At 42.4% G+C, this 18116-nt stretch overlaps 1 protein-coding gene across 7 annotated transcripts in view; it reads left to right on the top strand.

The window, feature by feature from the left end:
* pik3r1 (phosphoinositide-3-kinase, regulatory subunit 1 (alpha)) overlaps window positions 1-9709 on the top strand; it is a 53954-nt gene extending 44245 nt beyond the window's left edge. For 5 of the 7 annotated variants that reach the window (XM_021602192.2, XM_021602193.2, XM_021602191.2 and 2 more), the window contains 7 exons: window positions 3862-4069; window positions 4172-4352; window positions 4479-4747; window positions 4870-5046; window positions 5174-5248; window positions 5406-5576; window positions 6032-9709. In XM_021602192.2, the coding sequence (XP_021457867.1) occupies window positions 3862-4069; window positions 4172-4352; window positions 4479-4747; window positions 4870-5046; window positions 5174-5248; window positions 5406-5576; window positions 6032-6221 (1271 nt within the window). In that variant the 3' untranslated portion in view covers window positions 6222-9709. Of the gene's footprint in view, window positions 1-1630; window positions 1991-2049; window positions 2236-3861; window positions 4070-4171; window positions 4353-4478; window positions 4748-4869; window positions 5047-5173; window positions 5249-5405; window positions 5577-6031 lie in introns of those variants that run through there. The other 2 variants (XM_021602198.2, XM_021602196.2) reach the window with 2 other exon arrangements.
* Window positions 9710-18116: the final 8407 nt, after the last annotated feature.

Here is an 18116-nt window from a genome sequence, read left to right as displayed (position 1 = left end):
GTTTCTCTCTCTCTCCGTGTGTCTCTCCGTGTGTTTCTCTCTCTCTCCGTGTGTCTCTCTGTGTGTCTCTCTCTCCGTGTCTCTCCACGTGTGTTTCTCTCTCTCTCCGTGTGTCTCTCTGTGTGTTTCTCTCTCTCTCTCTCTGTGTGTCTCTCTGTGTGTTTCTTTCTCTCTCTGTGTGCTTCTCTCTCTCCGTGTGTTTCTCTCTCTCTCTCTCCCCTGCTGGTCTTTTAGAAGCTGTTGGTTCTTACAGACCCCATATATCACCTTGCTGTCTGTCTGTGTGGTCAGAAAGGCGTGCTGATTTATCTAGGGACTACATTCCTGAATTTTCCATTTAGAACAAACTGTTTCAGAGAGGCAATTTTAGTGGCCCCAAATGGAATTTGGTTTACGACCGAGCTCAAGATAAAGAAGCTTATGCATATGTAGCACAAGTTAAGTTGAGTAATGTATTATATCTGTATATAATGTAGGCTATCTTAAGAAATGTTTTTAATATGTATAAAATTATGTGTATGACTTTCATTTAGTGCGTAGCTAGCTATCATTGAAATGAGATTGGGTCCTTAAAAAGGTAAAGCCAAGCTCAGCTGTCCTCATCATGCAGATAAGCTTTTTTCAGGTATATTGACTTTCAGTCAATGTGGCCTATTTCATCATTACCAAGCTACCTTTGGAAAGACGCCGTTCCCTCATCCTTTTCGCCTCCACAAGCTGGTCCTGGGATGACAATGACAGCGTTCCACTCCTGGCCCCTAGTTTTAAACCAGTACCCAGAACTGGCGCTATTTTAGTGTCCCTCAGCCGCGCAGAGAAGTCCTGAATTTGCTGAGTGTCACTCCTAGAGGATTACTGGTGTATTTTGGAGCCTCCGGAATGCAGGTGACAGTAGGAGGGAGGCTGTGACCGGTGCACAGGCTTTAGGACGTGTAGTGTAGCTCCTCTGCCTGGCCTGCCTATGCAGTGGTGGAAAATGTACCCAATTGTCATACTTGAGTAAAAGTAAAGATGCCTAATAGAAAATGACTCAACTGAAAGTAACCCAGTAAAATACTACCTGAGTGAAAGTCTAAAAGTATTTGGTTTTAAATATACTTAACTATCAAAAGTAAATATCTAGACCATTTCAAATTCCTTATATTAAGAAAACCAGACGGCACAATTTTCTTATAAAAAAATAGATTTTAAAAATGTACAAAATGTTTACAGATAGCCAGGGTCACACTCCAACACTCAGACATAACAAACAAAGCATTTGTGTTTAGTGAGTCTGCCAGATCAGAGGCAGTAGGGATGACCAGGGATGTTCTCTTGACAAGTGTGTGAATTTGACTATTTTTCTGTCCTGCTAAGCATTCAAAATGTACAAATGTATGGAGTAAAAAGTAAATTATTTTCTTTAGGAATGTAGTGGCGTAAAAGTTGTCAAATATAAATAGTAATGTACAGATGCCCCCAAAAACGACTTAAGTAAAAATACTTTAAAGTACTACTTAAGTACTTTACATCACTGTGCCTACGTGATACAGCAGCCAAGCTGGCTTTGTCTCAGTGCCAACAGTGGGCAGGACTAAACCGGTGCACAGCGTGCAGGGAGGTGGGGCGAGCAACCAGCAAGAGAGGGGCAGAGGGGAGGGCTGAGAGTCAGAACAAGCGAGGAAGAGAAAGAGAGAGGCTGCAGCTTTTTTTCTCTCACATTGTGCTACAGCTAAGAGAAGATGTTGCACGGTTTGGTTTGGCAGCAGCTATAGTCAGATCTTTGGAAAGGATGCTGTGTACGGAGGTTGTTATAGGGGTATTTTAGCCTGTGCGTGTTCTAGTCTATATAGGTACTGTGATCTGCACTGCATGGGCTGTGCACATTGAGGGATAGCATCGGCAACAAAAAAGAAAAAAGGCAAGTGTGCTTTCAAAATGACGACATCGCTCTCAGGAAATGAAAAATGCAGGAGTGGTCGGTGACAGTCCCCCTGTGTGATTGGCTGTGGTAAGTGATGTAACACGTTACTGAGCAAGGAAGCAGGCAAGCTGCCCTTTATGATGGCTTTTTAAAATGGGTTTCAAGATGCTTGTACAAGAGAACGGGGCACCTTTCCGGGCGTATTACGATATTCTATTATCATTCAAATGTGCAACAAGGCGATCTCTGAAACATGGATGATTTGGAGGACTTGTGTCTGAGATCTGAGTTTGATGCCGAACCTTTATTTTACTTAGAGATGGACCTTCCAGGTAGGCGAACTGACTCGCTCAGTCACGTTGGATGTTGCATGACAAGTCTTTCTCTTTGCATGCTGAGACACTGGTTTCAGTATGACCAGGAGATTAGTCTGAGGCTAGGGGCTAGCAGCAGCAGTTCACAAGGCAGTGTGATGTGAATTGTCACCTTGACTGTCAACCCAAAACCTGCTGCTTTCATTTCCATACCCTCTGGTCATCTCCAAGCTTTATCTCTGAGCTCCTCTTTTTGGGATCAGTGGCTTTAGGCACTCCTGCCACCAGTTGGGTGTTGCTGTTATTTGTACTGTTACATATAATATTCCATCTCATGGATATGGCTCATGTTATAAACATGTGTATTATACACATGACTCGGTGTCTCTCCTGCTATACAAAAGCTTGCGAGGTCCAGGTCAGTAGGCAGGCTGCTAGAGAGAGAGGAAACAAAGGGAGTGCAGCAGTACTAGTGGGTTAAACATAGCCTGCTACCATTTCAGCTCTGCTCCTGCCAACTCCTACCTCCGAGAGAGAGAGAGGCAGTTATAGGGAACCTGAGACAGGCAGCATGGAATCAGAATGGCAATCTGCATTAGGGAGAATGTTGATGCTGAGATGAAGCCATTAGAAGAGAAGGGACTGGATGTGCTCAATGCCACGCGAGGATTTTTTTTGTCAATGGATCTGTTTATTTTTTTGTCTCTACAGACCGTTATATTGGTAGATATGTAGTTATAGGACTTACAGGATGATACTCCAATGGTTTAGCGCTGTTTGTATTTGAGCTGCTGGAGCACAGATGTGCTCCATTTAGGTCTGAAATTGTGCAGTGTAATTTATTTTGTATTTTTTTGTGGCCGTTCTGCAGAAAGGCAGAGATAATCTGTGCATGGTATAATCGGGTCAACAGATGGGGTTGATTTCCAGTCGTTGTGATTTATGGTCCAAACACGAAGACTGGAGATAGTGATGGGAAGGGGCTTCTTTTTCCAGAATGAAATCCATTCTCCCTGACACTCTCACTCAAGTGGAGAGAGTAGTGGGGAGGATGATGGGGGGAGGATACTGCTAACTGCCGCAGACGTTTGATTGGGTTCACGTCTCCTGCTCACGAGGCAAAGATGCATCCAGTTGAATGTGTTTCCCTACAGATTTGTGGGCCAATTTAATTACCTGCAAAGCAAATGGAATAATATTGCATCTCGCAGCTATAGAGTAATAGATATTTCAACACCCACTTCCAGCTCCCCCCAGGAATATGCTGGCTAAGCATTATATTATAATCTAATGGGCGGCAGGTAGCCTAGTGGTTAGCGCATTGGGCCAGTAACCGAAAGGTCGCTGGATTTGAATACCCGAGCAGACAAGGTGAAAAATCTGTCAATGTGCCTTTGAGCAAGGCACTTAACCCTAATTTTCTCCAGGGGCGCCATACTACTATGGCTGACCCTATAAAGCACCACATACACCTATTCGGTGTATGTGACAAGAAAACATATCTATATTTTTTTTCTTTGACTACGCCAGGATTTTCTGACATCCCTCCTGATAACTCTATGATCGTTTTTAATGCACTAAGGTTTTGACTGTATCACTATTTCATGTACTAAGCAGCCATCTCTCCCCTTTTGTCCACTACAGCCCTACCTCCCAAGCCACCAAAACCCACTCCCCCTGCTGTCACTAACAACGGTATGAACAACAACATGGCGCTGCAGGACGCCGAGTGGTACTGGGGAGACATCTCCCGCGAGGAGGTCAATGAGAAGCTGAGGGACACGGCCGACGGTACGTTCTTGGTCCGTGACGCCTCCACCAAGATGCACGGTGACTACACGCTCACGTTGAGGTATGACTTCCCTTCCTCTTAAAGACTTCTCACCATTCTTGATAACAAGTGTTTGTTGATATTTTAGTTTTTAATTGGTTTTCTATTGGTTTCCAACTTCAGAAAAGGGGGTAACAATAAGCTGATAAAAATATTCCACCGGGATGGGAAATATGGCTTCTCTGACCCCCTGACCTTCAACTCAGTGGTGGAGCTCATCAACCACTACCGTAACGAGTCCCTGGCCCAGTACAATCCCAAGCTAGACGTGAAGCTGCAGTTTCCCGTCTCCAAACACCAGCAGGTAACCATCAGCATAATCATCAACTTTATTTGTCTAGGACTTTTCATACAATACATCTTAGCTAAAAGGTCTTTGCAAGTTCATCATAAATCTGAAGATTCAATCCATTTCTTCTCCTTTCCTCAGGATCAGGTGGTGAAGGAGGACAATATTGATGCTGTGGGGAAGAAGCTCCATGAGTACCATCAGCAGTACCAGGAGAAGAATCGAGAGTATGACCGACTCTACGAGGAGTACACCAGGACGTCCCAGGAAATCCAAATGAAAAGGACAGCAATCGAAGCCTTCAATGAAACCATTAAGATATTCGAGGAGCAATGCCAAACGCAAGAGCGGTACAGCAAGGAGTACATTGAGAAGTTCAGGAGGGAAGGCAATGACAAGGAGATCCAGAGGTAAGGACTTGGATCTAAACCCCCCCAAAAAATTATAAAAAGGTTGAATTTGGACAGTAACGTTTTCTTAACTGATCAATTTCTTCATGTTTCTTAACTATGTGAATTATTGTTTTTCTCAGGATCGTGGGCAACTATGAGAAGCTAAAGTCTCGTATCAGTGAGATCGTGGACAGCAAGCGGCGTCTGGAGGAGGATTTAAAGAAGCAGGCTGCTGACTACCGAGAGATCGACAAACGGATGAACAGCATCAAACCCGACCTCATCCAGCTCCGCAAAACCAGGGATCAGTACCTCACGTAAGTATAATCTCTATCCACCTCCTAGTCTCAAATTCAAATAACTTTGTTCTGGTGAGGGAACATCTTGTAAAGGTCTCCCTACTTCCTGTCTCTAATCGGTGTTGTCATGGTTCTTGTGTTCCAGGTGGTTGACCCAGAAGGGAGTCAGGCAGAAGAAGCTCAACGAGTGGCTAGACATCAGAAACGAGAACACAGAAGAGTGAGTATTCTAGACTGGTCTTACATCCTTTTAATGTTCCTGGTGTCTGAAGTTGACAAAGGGGAATCACATTGCACTATTGTTAAATGCGGTAGAAACATTCAATATCAAACTTTAATTATCGAACTCCCTCTCTCCGCCCATCTGTGTTCTCCAGTCAATACTCTATGGTGGATGACGATGAGGACCTTCCTCACCACGACGAGCGCTCCTGGAAGCTGGGCAACATCAACCGGCTGCAGGCTGAGGCCCTCCTCCGGGGGAAGAGGGACGGAACATTCCTGGTTCGAGACAGCAGCAAGGCAGGGTGCTACGCCTGCAGTGTTGTGTACGTATAAAGACCTTGTACTCATTCTACTACCTCATCCAGAACTGACATTACCTGCTTTGGTTACTGACATAATTTACCTAAGAAGTACTGCAAACACAGTTCACAGACCGTTTAGGTACAGGTGTAGTGTGTTCCCTTGAAGGTAGGGACTGTGCTGCTTTACACAGTTTCTGTTTACCTCAACCTGTATTCCAGCTATCTGCTTCTACACTGTTCAGTAATACATTCGCACTGCAAACACGCATCAGACACTGTAGACTGGTGTAGCATTCAGTGTAGACATTGCAGCTCAACCATGGACTAGTTTAGTGTAGGGTAGAACCTCACTTGACCAAGGGCTTGGTGGTTTGTCGAGTCGTAGAGTCAGGTGTGCCGTAGTGCTGGGCTGTAACAAAAATGTACAACCCTGACCTAACAGGACAAGACTTGACATTTCTCTCTCTCCTCTCCAGGGTGGAAGGTGAAGTGAAGCACTGTGTCATCAACAAGACACCCTCAGGGTTTGGCTTCGCTGAGCCTTACAACCTGTACAGCTCGCTCAAAGAACTGGTCCTCCACTACCAGCACACGTCACTGGTCCAGCACAATGACTCTCTGAATGTGACACTAGCACACCCCGTCTACGCACAGCAGAGGCGGTGAGGACCCTACCGGCCATTCAGTCGGACAGAAACGTCTACTCAGACTTTGTCCTTAAGGATTTTAAAAGCTAGGATGTCTTGCCTACTAACATACATACTTTTTATCCACAAGAGAGGAAAGGACTAAAGACAACCGCAAAACGAAGCCTGAAAACATTTCAGCGACTGTGAGCAGTGGCGAGAGCCTGAATGTAGTCTTGTTACTCTCGTGCTTATTGTGGGAGCACAGAGTCAAGGCGAAACTGCTGAACTCTCTCCCTAAGTGGAGGACATTGGAGGCCTTTTCTTAATGGTGCTTGTTCTTTTCAAAGCTTTACCAGCTGGAATGTCAAAATGCAGATAAAACTCGAGTGCATCATTTTTGTTTTTCTACTGTTCCTCCTCTTTTCCCCATTTGTTTTTACTGTGTGTATGTGTCTGAGAGTGTTTGAGAGTTAGTTTGTGCATCCTTGTGACCAAAACTCACAGTATCTGAAAGGTGTTGGGGATGTCTAACACACCTGTGTGTTTAAGTGTTCAGTGACAGACTGTGGATCAACTGATAAATGTAGCAAAATGGCACTTTTGACAAAGGATAATTGTTTTATTGAAAAAGACTACGGACTTGTTGAATCAAAGGAGCAAAGGAGATGACAAGGTGGCAAGAATTCCGGACTTTTCCCTTGCTAACCAGTGCAGAGACTCAACTGTTCTCTACTGTGGATGAGTGAAAATATGAACGGACTTAAAATGGAAATAAGTATGCATATATACAGAGGAGAATGTCAGTACAAAGCGATGAAAACCTACCATACCAAAAAAGCTCAGTTCCTTTTCGGTTATATCCTAATATGCTATGCAATTCTGTCTCCCTTATTTCTGCAAAGTTGTTTTTATTCTGTTGCAAACCCATAATATAAGCTTGTTTTTATTGCTTGAAAAAGTGTATTTTTCCCATGTAAATATCCAAGAGGATATTTTGTGTCAAAATGCCAAGATAAAAACTGCTTCATATTTTTTAAGAAAGTAAATAATAGTAACATACTTTATTACAAATTTTTATCAGCAACTGATAAAATGAGTGTTTTATTAGTACTTTTTTTGCTTCAAACTGATATTCTTCTCAGGCTGAGAGCCTTTTGAGTATTTGACAGCTGCTTCAGTCACAAATATTTCTAGCAGAGCCACATGTTCTAGATCTTAGTCGAAAAACAAACAATGGTAGCATCCCATAGCATCCAACGTGGCAGCCTATTCCTTATTGGATACAGGGACTAGGGTGCCATTTGAGAGGAAGCCCATGGCTCTTAAGTATGTGCGCTCTTAGCATGGAATAATGGGAATATTTGTTGATTACTGCAGTCATAATGGTGCATGTTGTACTCAACTTTTCACCCATCTCCATGGAAACAACAGTATAGATTTATTTTGTTATATAACCCTTCCCCTTCACAATGAGATCAAAGCAAATCTGTGTTTTTAAATGACAAATTGTTATTAAAAGTATAAATTGGGAGACATTTGATCTTCCCGTATGCTTTGTCCCTATAGTATTTTTTCTGTATCAGAAAATCTTTTGAGTGTTTAAAGGGGTGGATCAACTCATTTAGAATAATGATTGCTTATTATCGTACGACTTTGTCTGCCAATACATAGTGGTTCTGTTACTTGGAGGAAGTACCAACATTTTGCTGCAACCCTCTAGTAAACAGTGTCACTGCTGCAGTTTTAGTTTTCTCACCCCTTTATTCAAAAATTAAAATGTCCATGAGTGTAAATTAGAATTTGAATCTGTACTACACTGTAAACATGTATCAATGGAAATTCACAGTGATAGATATTGTATGACCTAACATGACAAAAATAATCTTGATACATTTCTTTTCAACTCCGTTATGTCCCCGGAATGAAGCGCGTACCACGTATAAATTGTCTGCCCTAAGTTGCAACACTCACTACCGAGTGCCAAACTGCCTCTGGAAGCAACACCATCACAATAACTGTTTTTCGGGAGCTTCATGAAATGGGTTTCCTTGGCCGAGCTGCCACACACAAGCCTAAGATCACCATGCGCAATGCCAAGCGTCGGCTGGAGTGGTGTAAAGCTCACCGCCATTGGATATTGGAGCAATGGAAATGCGTTTTTTTGAGTGATGAATCACACTTCACCATCTGGCAGTCCGACTGGCTAATCTGGTATTGGCGGATGCCAGGAGAACGCTACCTGCCCCAATGCATAGTACCAACTGTAAAGTTTGGTGGAGGAGGAATAATGGTCTGGGGCTGTTTTTCATGCTTCGGACTAGGCCCCACAGTTCCAATGAATGCAAATTGTAACGCTACAGCATACAAAGACATTCTAGACAATTCTGTGTTTCCAACTTTGTGGCAAAAGTTTGGGGAAGGCCCTTTTCCTGTTTCAGCATGACAGTACCCCCGTGCACAAATCGAGGTCCCTACAGAAATGAGATTGGTGTGGATGAACTTGACTGGCCTGCATAGAGCCCTGACCTCAACCCCATCGAACACCTTTGGGTTGAATTGGAACGCCGACTGCGAGCCAGTCCTAATCGCCCATCAGTTTCCGACTTCACAAATGTTCTTGTGGCTGAATGGAAGCAACTCCCCGCAGCAATATTCCAACATCTAGTGGAAAGCAGCATGTCCACTGTTAAGCTCTGCAATGTGGATGTGCGTCATTCTGATTGGTCAAGAGTCAATAGCTATTTCAAAATGTAGAATTTTCCTTTTTACACATTTTAAAGGAGTAGTTCACTCTTTTACAACTTTATGTTAGACGGTTCCTCTCCCTGAAAGTAGTCTATTGGCCATAACAAAAAAATGTAATGCCCAAATGACCTTTTAAGTAACATCAAACCAAATATTGAGCTGATTTGAAGGTTATTTGGCCTTTTACATTTTGTTTTTTAACATGCTCACATGGCCCCATCACTTTCATTGATTGTTAGCTTTTTAATGGGTGTTTATAGAACTGAACCATGGATTACAGTTTCTCATGGCCAATAGGCTACTTTCAGCGTGAGGAATCATCTAACATCCAAGTTGTAAAATATTGAACTACTCTTTATAAGATTAATTGTCGTTAACTGTTTTTCTTTTGCTTTACTCACATTGGTTCACTCGAGGCCAATAACTACAGAACCAGTTAAAACAAAGCAAGTTTGGATTCAAGCTACTATGTCACCTCTGGGATAAATACCCATTGTACAATACAATACCTTTTCAAGTTTGTTGTATAATTGTAGTTTGATCTCAGGTGGCCCTGGTCTTGTTTGTCACTTTTGTGTCATCTCTACGCTCTGTGTTCTTTGAAAAAAACCTGCACCGTTTTGAGGTTTATTTTCTTTTAACCCTCAACGACTATATGACTTCAGTTGACATGGTGACTGTGACAGAAATGTTGAGATTGAGATTTAACAGTGTTCCCCAGTTTTGCTTCAAACCTGTATTAGGCTTTGTTAAAATGAAATAAAAGTGTTTAAGAAACTATTTTTGAAGTAAATTGCTCATTTTACCAGAATATTGTGACATCTATGGATCCATACCAGCTGAAAAGTACAACTATATGACTTCAAAGGAAAAAATACTGAAGGCTCCTTTTCAGTTGCAGAACTCTGTGTACAGTTGGGTGTCTTTTTTTAGGTTATGCAAATTCCGGGTATGGCATGATGGCACAGCATTGATGTCACCAGTAATAAGAAAACCGAGAGCGTCTGAACGCTTTGTTCCCTCTGAGAACATTCACATTGTGACTGAATTTATAGAGGCGTATGTGGTTTTAGCTATTTTACCACTCATCACTTAATTCTAGAATGGACTTTTACATCCTACATTTCACCAGTTCATTTCTACTTGCAGATACAGGATGTTAATGTATTAAATGAAATGGGTCTTTTTATCAGATTTCACTTGATTTTAACATTTTACTTTGTCATGCCCAGTACCACATTAAGCTCAGTGTTCCTTAACCAGGCTGTGGTTAATTAACTTATTTAATGCCTTGACCAAGTACTGGTTCCATCCGCAGCGAAATCTTAAGCAGCAACCCAGTAGGTATGGGCTGCTATCCACCATTGTGTGTAACAAGTTTATCACAGTCTTTTAACAGGTTTTAAGTGTTACAAAGACATCCAGTGACGTACCAGCAGGCCGTACCAGACCTGACTGACTGGGAGCAATGAGTCTTTGTCCTAGGTTATGTAACATTGCTCCAGCTCAAAAGGCACATAGTTCACTGGAGGTTATGGCCATCCCAGAAAACTTGAGTGATCATCTGCAGAGAGCGGGAGTGTGAGAGAGGGATATCATTTCAGCAATGCAGACCAAAAGTAAATATAGACTGGATTCTTCCCATTGCAGTTCCTTGAATTGCAAACACTAACCACCCTCCTGCCCATCAGTACAGTGTCCTTAGTCTGCATTTAGAACCACCAGGATGGGAAATTCCAAAATGTTCAGTTTTAAAACATGCGGAAATGTATTTTGTTCAAATTCGATCACCTTCTAGAACTTCCTCTCAACTAAAGTGCCAGAATGCAGATGTAGCTAGCTACGAGATGTAGGATATAGATGAGGTTGATCAAGCGTATCCTCAGACAACCACTGTTTACTGTTTGCGTCAGCTTGGGGAACGGAAAATGTAAAACCACAGATCACATGACCTTAACCTCTGGACTTGTACTGGAGCTGAGTACAAGCCACACCTCAGCGGACTGCATCTTTTTCACACATACGAATAAATATATAGAGCAAATGTTTCCATAGTCAAATGTAGTGCTTATCTTATAACATGACAGAGGTAAACTAGATGATGGCTGCATTTAGTCACAGCTTGTTTAAGTAGTAAATCATAAACTCAATTCATAATACTGAAATATTTTAAATAATTTGTATTTTGATTAAGGAATCTTATCAATGTTAGTTATACTCCTAACTCCAAGATACCTCTATGCACAAAGCTATTATGGTATCGAAGTTAAACCAAATGAAACGGCAAAGGGGGAGTGTCCATTAGCTAAAGGCCTTAACAAGTTCAAGGTAGTTTCCCCATCTTGAATTCAAATTGGTGTTCTAAACACATTTGCCTGTATGAACAACTCTAACCCATCGTTCATAATTTTTGTTCCACCATTAGTTTGATCTGCACTAGGTGTAGGAAGGCTGGTTAGAGCTGAGGGTGGGGGTCTCCAACCCTGGTCTTGCAGTCGATATCTGCCAGCGAATCTTACAGTTCACATTGAAACACCTGAATAAGAGTCTCATACAGTAGCCTATATACAGTCATAAATGTAGTGCAGAAAAGGGCATTGCAACGAGGCAACACTCCTGCCCAGCTGGGCCCTGGGTAATAACGCTGCTTTAGGTGGATTCTCCTGCCGTTAGATCACAGATGATGACATTAATGGTCTCCTCTGCTCCCACATCTCTGATTAATGTGCTTAATCTGCAGAGACATTTTCAGGACAGAGATTTACAACGGTTAAGCTTATAAATGAGGCCAGCAGAGGTCAGCCGCATTTAATGATTTGTATTATGACGTACATGTTAAAAAGAGAGGAGATGAGGGCCCATGTGAAATGTTTTGAGGTACTTAGTTGTAATGAGATGGGATGCGTATTTATGTGTTCTGACTGTGGTTGGTATGTACTGTTGGCGGATGTGGTACATGCTTTGAGACAAGGAAGTACACGTGCATGCACACACACTCATAGTAGGGGAGAAAAACTGCTGTAGGCCCATTCCAGTCCAATTCAGCAAGGGTGTTTTAATCTCAGTGTTTGGATTTCCATTTTAAAAGTTCTGTCAGATTAACGTCTCAACAGCATGCTCTTCTATCCTGTGATATCCATCTAATGCCAGCCCTGATTTGAATTAGTATTTTGTGAAAACTAAAGCATGCACCTGAGCATACTCATCATGGAAAGAGTCTGCATTTGTTATCATACTCATTCATATGCTAATCATATGCTATGGCTGAGCGGCTGGTAGCCTAGTGGTTAGAGTGTTGGACCAGTAACCGAAAGCTTGCTGGATTGAATCCCCGAGCTGACATGGTAAAAAAAAAATCTGTCATTCTGCCCATGAACAAGGCAGTTAAACCCACTGTTCCCCGGTAGGCTGTCATTGTAAATAAGAATTTGTTCTTAACTGGCTAGCCTTGTTAAATTGCAAAAATAAAACAAGGAAGGTTTGAGAGTAAGTGAAAAGTTTAATTCCAAAATGCTATATATCAATTTTCAGAAATGTTGGTAAATTAGCTTTTATTGATGTAAGAGATTTTGTGTGTTTTTCCCCTATCTAATCATGGCATGGGGTTGTTCAATGACAGACCTGTATTTGTTTAAATTGGTGGTTTCATTTCAGAGACAAATAATGCTATATATCCGCCTCACTCTCAGAGAAATAACTACTACTAGGTTTTACACAGTCAAATCAAATTGTATTGGTCACATACACATGGTTAGCAGATGTTAATGCGAGTGTAGCAAAATGCTTGTGCTTCTAGTTCCAACAGTACAGTGCAGTAATAACAGTGCAGTAATAACTAACAATTCCCAACAACTACCCAATACACAAAAAATCTAACAAGTAATCTAACAATTCCCCAACAACTAACTAATACATACAAATCTAAAGGGGTGAATGAGAATATATACATATAGATACAGTGGGGCAAAAAAGTATTTAGTCAGCCACCAATTGTGCAAGTTCTCCCACATAAAAAGATGAGAGAGGCCTGTAATTTTCATCATAGGTACACTTCAACTATGACAGACAAAATGAGAAAAACAAATCCAGAAAATCACATTGTAGGATTTTTTATGAATTAATTTGCAAATTATAGTTGAAGTGTACCTATGATGAAAATTACAGACCTCTCTCATCTTTTTAAGTGGGAGAACTTGCACAATTGGTGGCTGACTAAATACTTTTTTGCCCCACTGTATATGGATGAGCAATGGCCCGAGCAGCATAGGCAAGGTGCAGTAGATAGTATAAAATACGGTATATACATGTGATATGAGTATGTAAGATATATACAAATTATTAAAGTGGCATTATTTAAAGTGACTAGTGATCAATTTTTTTAAGTGTCCAGTGATTGGGTCTCAATACACGATATACATGTGATATGAGTAATGTAAAATATGTAGACATTATTAAAGTGGTATTGTTTAAAGTGACTCGTGATCAATTTATTAAAGTGTCCAGTGATCGGATCTCAATGTGGGCAGCAGCCTCTCTGAGTTAGTGACTGCTGTTTAACAGTCTGATGTCCTTGAGATAGATTATGTTTCTCAATCTCTCGGTCCCAGCTTGATGCACCTGTACTGACCTCGCCTTCTGGATGATATCGGTGTGAACAGGCAGTGGCTCGGGTGGTTGTTGTCCTTGATGATCTTTTTGGCCTTCCTGTGACATCAGGTGCTGTAGGTGTCATGAAGAGCAGATAGTTTGCCCCCGGTGATGCGTTGTGCAGACCGCACCGTCCTCTGGTGAGCCTTGCGGTTGAGGGCGGTGCAGTTGCCATACCAGGCTGTGATACAGCCCGACAGGATGCTCTCGATTGTGCATCTGTAAAAGTTTGTCAGGGTTTTGGGTGACAAGCCAAATTTCTTCAGCCTCCTGAAGTTGAAGAAGTGCTGTTGCGCATTCTTCACCACACTGTCTGTGTGGGTGGACCATTTCAGTTTGTCTGTGATGTGTACGCCCAGGAACTTAAAACCTTACACCTGCTCCACTGCTGACCCTTCGATGTGGATAGGGGGTGCACCCTCTGCTGTTACCTGAAGTCCACGATCATCTCCTTTGTTTTGTTGACATTGAGTGAGAGGTTGTTTTCCTGACACCACACTCCGAGTGCCCTCACCTCCTCCCTGTAGGCTGTCTCGTCGTTGTTGGTGATCAAGCCCACTACTGTTGTGTCGTCTGCAAACTTGATGATTGAGTTGGAGGCATGCATGGCCACGCAGTCGTGGGTGAACAGGGAGTACAGAAGAGGGCTGATGATGATGAGCTTGGAGGGTACTATGGTGTTGAATGCTGAACTGTAACAGCATTCTTACATAGGTATTATTTTTGTCCAGATGGGATAGGGCAGTGTGCAGTGTGATTGCGATTGCGTCATCTGTGGACCTTTTGGGGCAGTATGCAAACTGAAGTGGGTCTAGGGTGACCGATAAGGTGGCGGTGATATGATCCTTGACTAGCCTTTCAAAGCACTTCATGATGACAGAAGTGAGTGCTACGGGGTGGTAGACATTTAGTACAGTTATCTTTGCCTTCTTGGGTACAGGAACAATGATAAGCATCTGGGGACAACAGACTGGGATAGGGAGCAATTAAATATGTCCGTACACACACCAGCCAGCTGGTCTGTGCATGCCCTGAGGATGCGGCTAGGGATGCCGTCTGGGCCAGCAGCCTTACGAGGGTTAACATGTTTAAATGTTTTACTCACGTCAGCCACTCAGAAGGAGAGAAGGGGGCCGCAGACTTTGTTAGCGAGCCGCGATGGTGGCACTGTACTATCTTCAAAGCGAGCAAAGAAGGTGTTTAGTTTATCTGGAAGCGTGACGTCGGTATCCGTGAAGTGGCTGTTCTTGTTTTTGTAGTCGCGGATTTCCTGTAGAATTGCGACTCCACCTTGTCCCTGTACCGGCATTTCGCTTGTTTGAATGCCTTGCAGAGGGAATAACTACACTGTTTATATTCAGCCACATCGCCAAACCTCTTTCCATGGTGAAATGCGCAGGATCACGCTTTCAGTTTTTCGCGAATGCCGCCATCCATCCATGATTTCTGGTTAGGGTAGGTTTTAATAGTCACAGTGGTTACGACATCTCCAATGCACTTATTTATACAGTGCATTGCGAAAGTATTTGGCCCCCTTGAACTTTGCGACCTTTTGCCACATTTCAGGCTTCAAACATAAAGATATAAAACTGTATTTTTTTGTGAAGAATCAACAACAAGTGGGACACAATCATGAAGTGGAACAACATTTATTGGATATTTCAAACTTTTTTAACAAATCAAAAACTGAAAAATTGGGCGTGCAAAATTATTCAGCCCCTTTACTTTAAGTGCAGCAAACTCTCTCCAGAAGTTCAGTGAAGATCTCTGAATGATCCAATGTTGACCTAAATGACTAATGATGATAAATACAATCCACCTGTGTGTAATCAAGTCTCCGTATAAATGCACCTGCACTGTGATAGTCTCAGAGGTCCGTTAAAAGCGCAGAGAGCATCATGAAGAACAAGGAACACACCAGGCAGGTCCGAGATACTGTTGTGAAGAAGGTCAAAGCCGGATTTGGATACAAAAATATTTCCCAAGCTTTAAACATCCCAAGGAGCACTGTGCAAGCGATAATATTGAAATGGAAGGAGTATCAGACCACTGCAAATCTACCAAGACCTGGCCGTCCCTCTAAACTTTCAGCTCATACAAGGAGAAGACTGATCAGAGATGCAGCCAAGAGGCCCATGATCACTCTGGATGAACTGCAGAGATCTACAGCTGAGGTGGGAGACTCTGTCCATAGGACAACGATCAGTCATATATTGCACAAATCTGGCCTTTATGGAAGAGTGGCAAGAAGAAAGCCATTTCTTAAAGATATCCATAAAAAGTGTTGTTTAAAGTTGGCCACAAGCCACCTGGGAGACACACCAAACATGTGGAAGAAGGTGCTCTGGTCAGATGAAACCAAAATTGAACTTTTTGGCAACAATGCAAGACGTTATGTTTGGCGTAAAAGCAACACAGCTCATCACCCTGAACACACCATCCCCACTGTCAAACATGGTGGTGGCAGCATCATGGTTTGGGCCTGCTTTTCTTCAGCAGGGACAGTGAAGATGGTTAAAATTGATGGGAAGATGGATGGAGCCAAATACAGGACCATTCTGGAAGAAAACCTGATGGAGTCTGCAAAAGACCTGAGACTGGGACGGAGATTTGTCTTCCAACAAGACAATGATCCAAAACATAAAGCAAAATCTACAATGGAATGGTTCAAAAATAAACATATCCAGGTGTTAGAATGGCCAAGTCAAAGTCCAGACCTGAATCTAATCGAGAATCTGTGGAAAGAACTGAAAACTGCTGTTCACAAATGCTCTCCATCCAACCTCACTGAGCTCGAGCTGTTTTGCAAGGAGGAATGGGAAAAAATTTCAGTCTCTTGATGTGCAAAACTGATAGAGACATACCCCAAGCGACTTACAGCTGTAATCGCAGCAAAAGGTGGCGCTACAAAGTATTAACTTAAGGGGGCTGAATAATTTTGCACGCCCAATTTTTCAGTTTTTGATTTGTTAAAAAAGTTGGAAATATCCAATAAATGTCGTTCCCCTTCATGATTGTGTCCCACTTGTTGTTGATTCTTCACAAAAAAATACAGTTTTATATCTTTATGTTTGAAGCCTGAAATGTGGCAAAAGGTCGCAAAGTTCAAGGGGGCCGAATACTTTCGCAATACACTGTAAACACACTCACTGAGTCAGTGTATAGATCAATGTCGTTCTCTTAGGCTGACTGGAACATATTCTAGTCCGTGTGATCAAAACAAACTTGGAGCGTGGCTTCCAATTGGTCAGTCTAGCGTTGAATGGTTCTCGTCACTGGTACATCCTGTTTAAGTTTCTGCCTATAAGCCGGCACGAGCAAGATGAAGTCGTGAGCGATGTGCCCGTTTACAAAGCCTGACTAGAAGACTGTTCTGTCTGCCCCTTCTGCATCGCCGTTGTTTTCGGTCAGCTGCTGGGATTAGATCCATTGTTCTGGGTGCTGGTCCGAAGAGAGGATCTGTTTCGGGAAAGTCGTATTCCTGGTCGTAATGTTTATAAGTTGATGTTGCTCTTATACAGTTGAAGTCGGAAGTTTACATACACCTTAGCCAAATACATTTAAACTCTGTTTTTCACAATTCCTGACATTTAATTATAGTAAAAAATGATTGTCTTAGGTCAGTTAGGATCACCACTTTATTTTAAGAATGTGAAATGTCAGAATAATAGTAGAGAGAATTATTTATTTCAGCTTTTATTTCTTTCTTCACAATCCCAGTGGGTCAGAAGTTTACATATACTCAATTAGTATTTTGTAGCATTGCCTTTAAATTGTTTAACTTGGGTCAAACATTTCGGGTAGCCTTCCACAAGCTTCCCACAATAAGTGCTGGTGTAACTGAGTCAGGTTTGTAGTCCTCCTTGCTTGCACATACGCTTTTTCAGTTCTGCCCACACATTTTCTATGGGATGGAGGTCAGGGCTTTGTGATGGCCACTCCAATACCTTGACTTTGTTGTCCTTAAGCCATTTTTCCACAACTTTGGAAGTATCCTTGGGGTCATTGTCCATTTGCGACCAAGCTTTAACTTCCTGACTGATGTCTTGAGATGCTGCTTCAATATATCCACATAATTTTCCTCCCTCATGATGCCATCTGTTTTGTGAAGTGCACCAGTCCCTCCTGCAGCAAAGCACCCCCACAACATGATGCTGCCACCCCCATGCTTCACGGTTGGGATGGTGTTCTTCGGCTTGCAAGCCTCCTCCTTTTTCCTCCAAACGTAACGATGGTCATCATGACCAAACAGTTCTATTTTTGTTTCATCAGACCAGAAGACATTTCTCCAAAAAGTACGATCTTTGTCCTCATGTGCATTTGCAAACCGTAGTCTGGCTTTTTTACGACGGTTTTGGAGCAATGGCTTCTTCCTTGCTGAGCAGCCTTTCAGTTTATGTCGATATAGGACTAATTTTACTGTGGATATAGATACTTTTGTACCTGTTTCCTCCAGCATCTTCACAAGGTCCTTTGCTGTTCTGGGATTGATTTGCAGTTTTCGCACCAAAGTACGTTCATCTCTAGGAGACAGAAAGCG

This window comes from Oncorhynchus mykiss, chromosome 5, assembly GCF_013265735.2.
Source record: "Oncorhynchus mykiss isolate Arlee chromosome 5, USDA_OmykA_1.1, whole genome shotgun sequence".
In the NCBI taxonomy this organism is placed as follows: Eukaryota; Metazoa; Chordata; class Actinopteri; order Salmoniformes; family Salmonidae; genus Oncorhynchus; species Oncorhynchus mykiss.
This window is presented reverse-complemented; position numbering and strand designations above follow the sequence as displayed.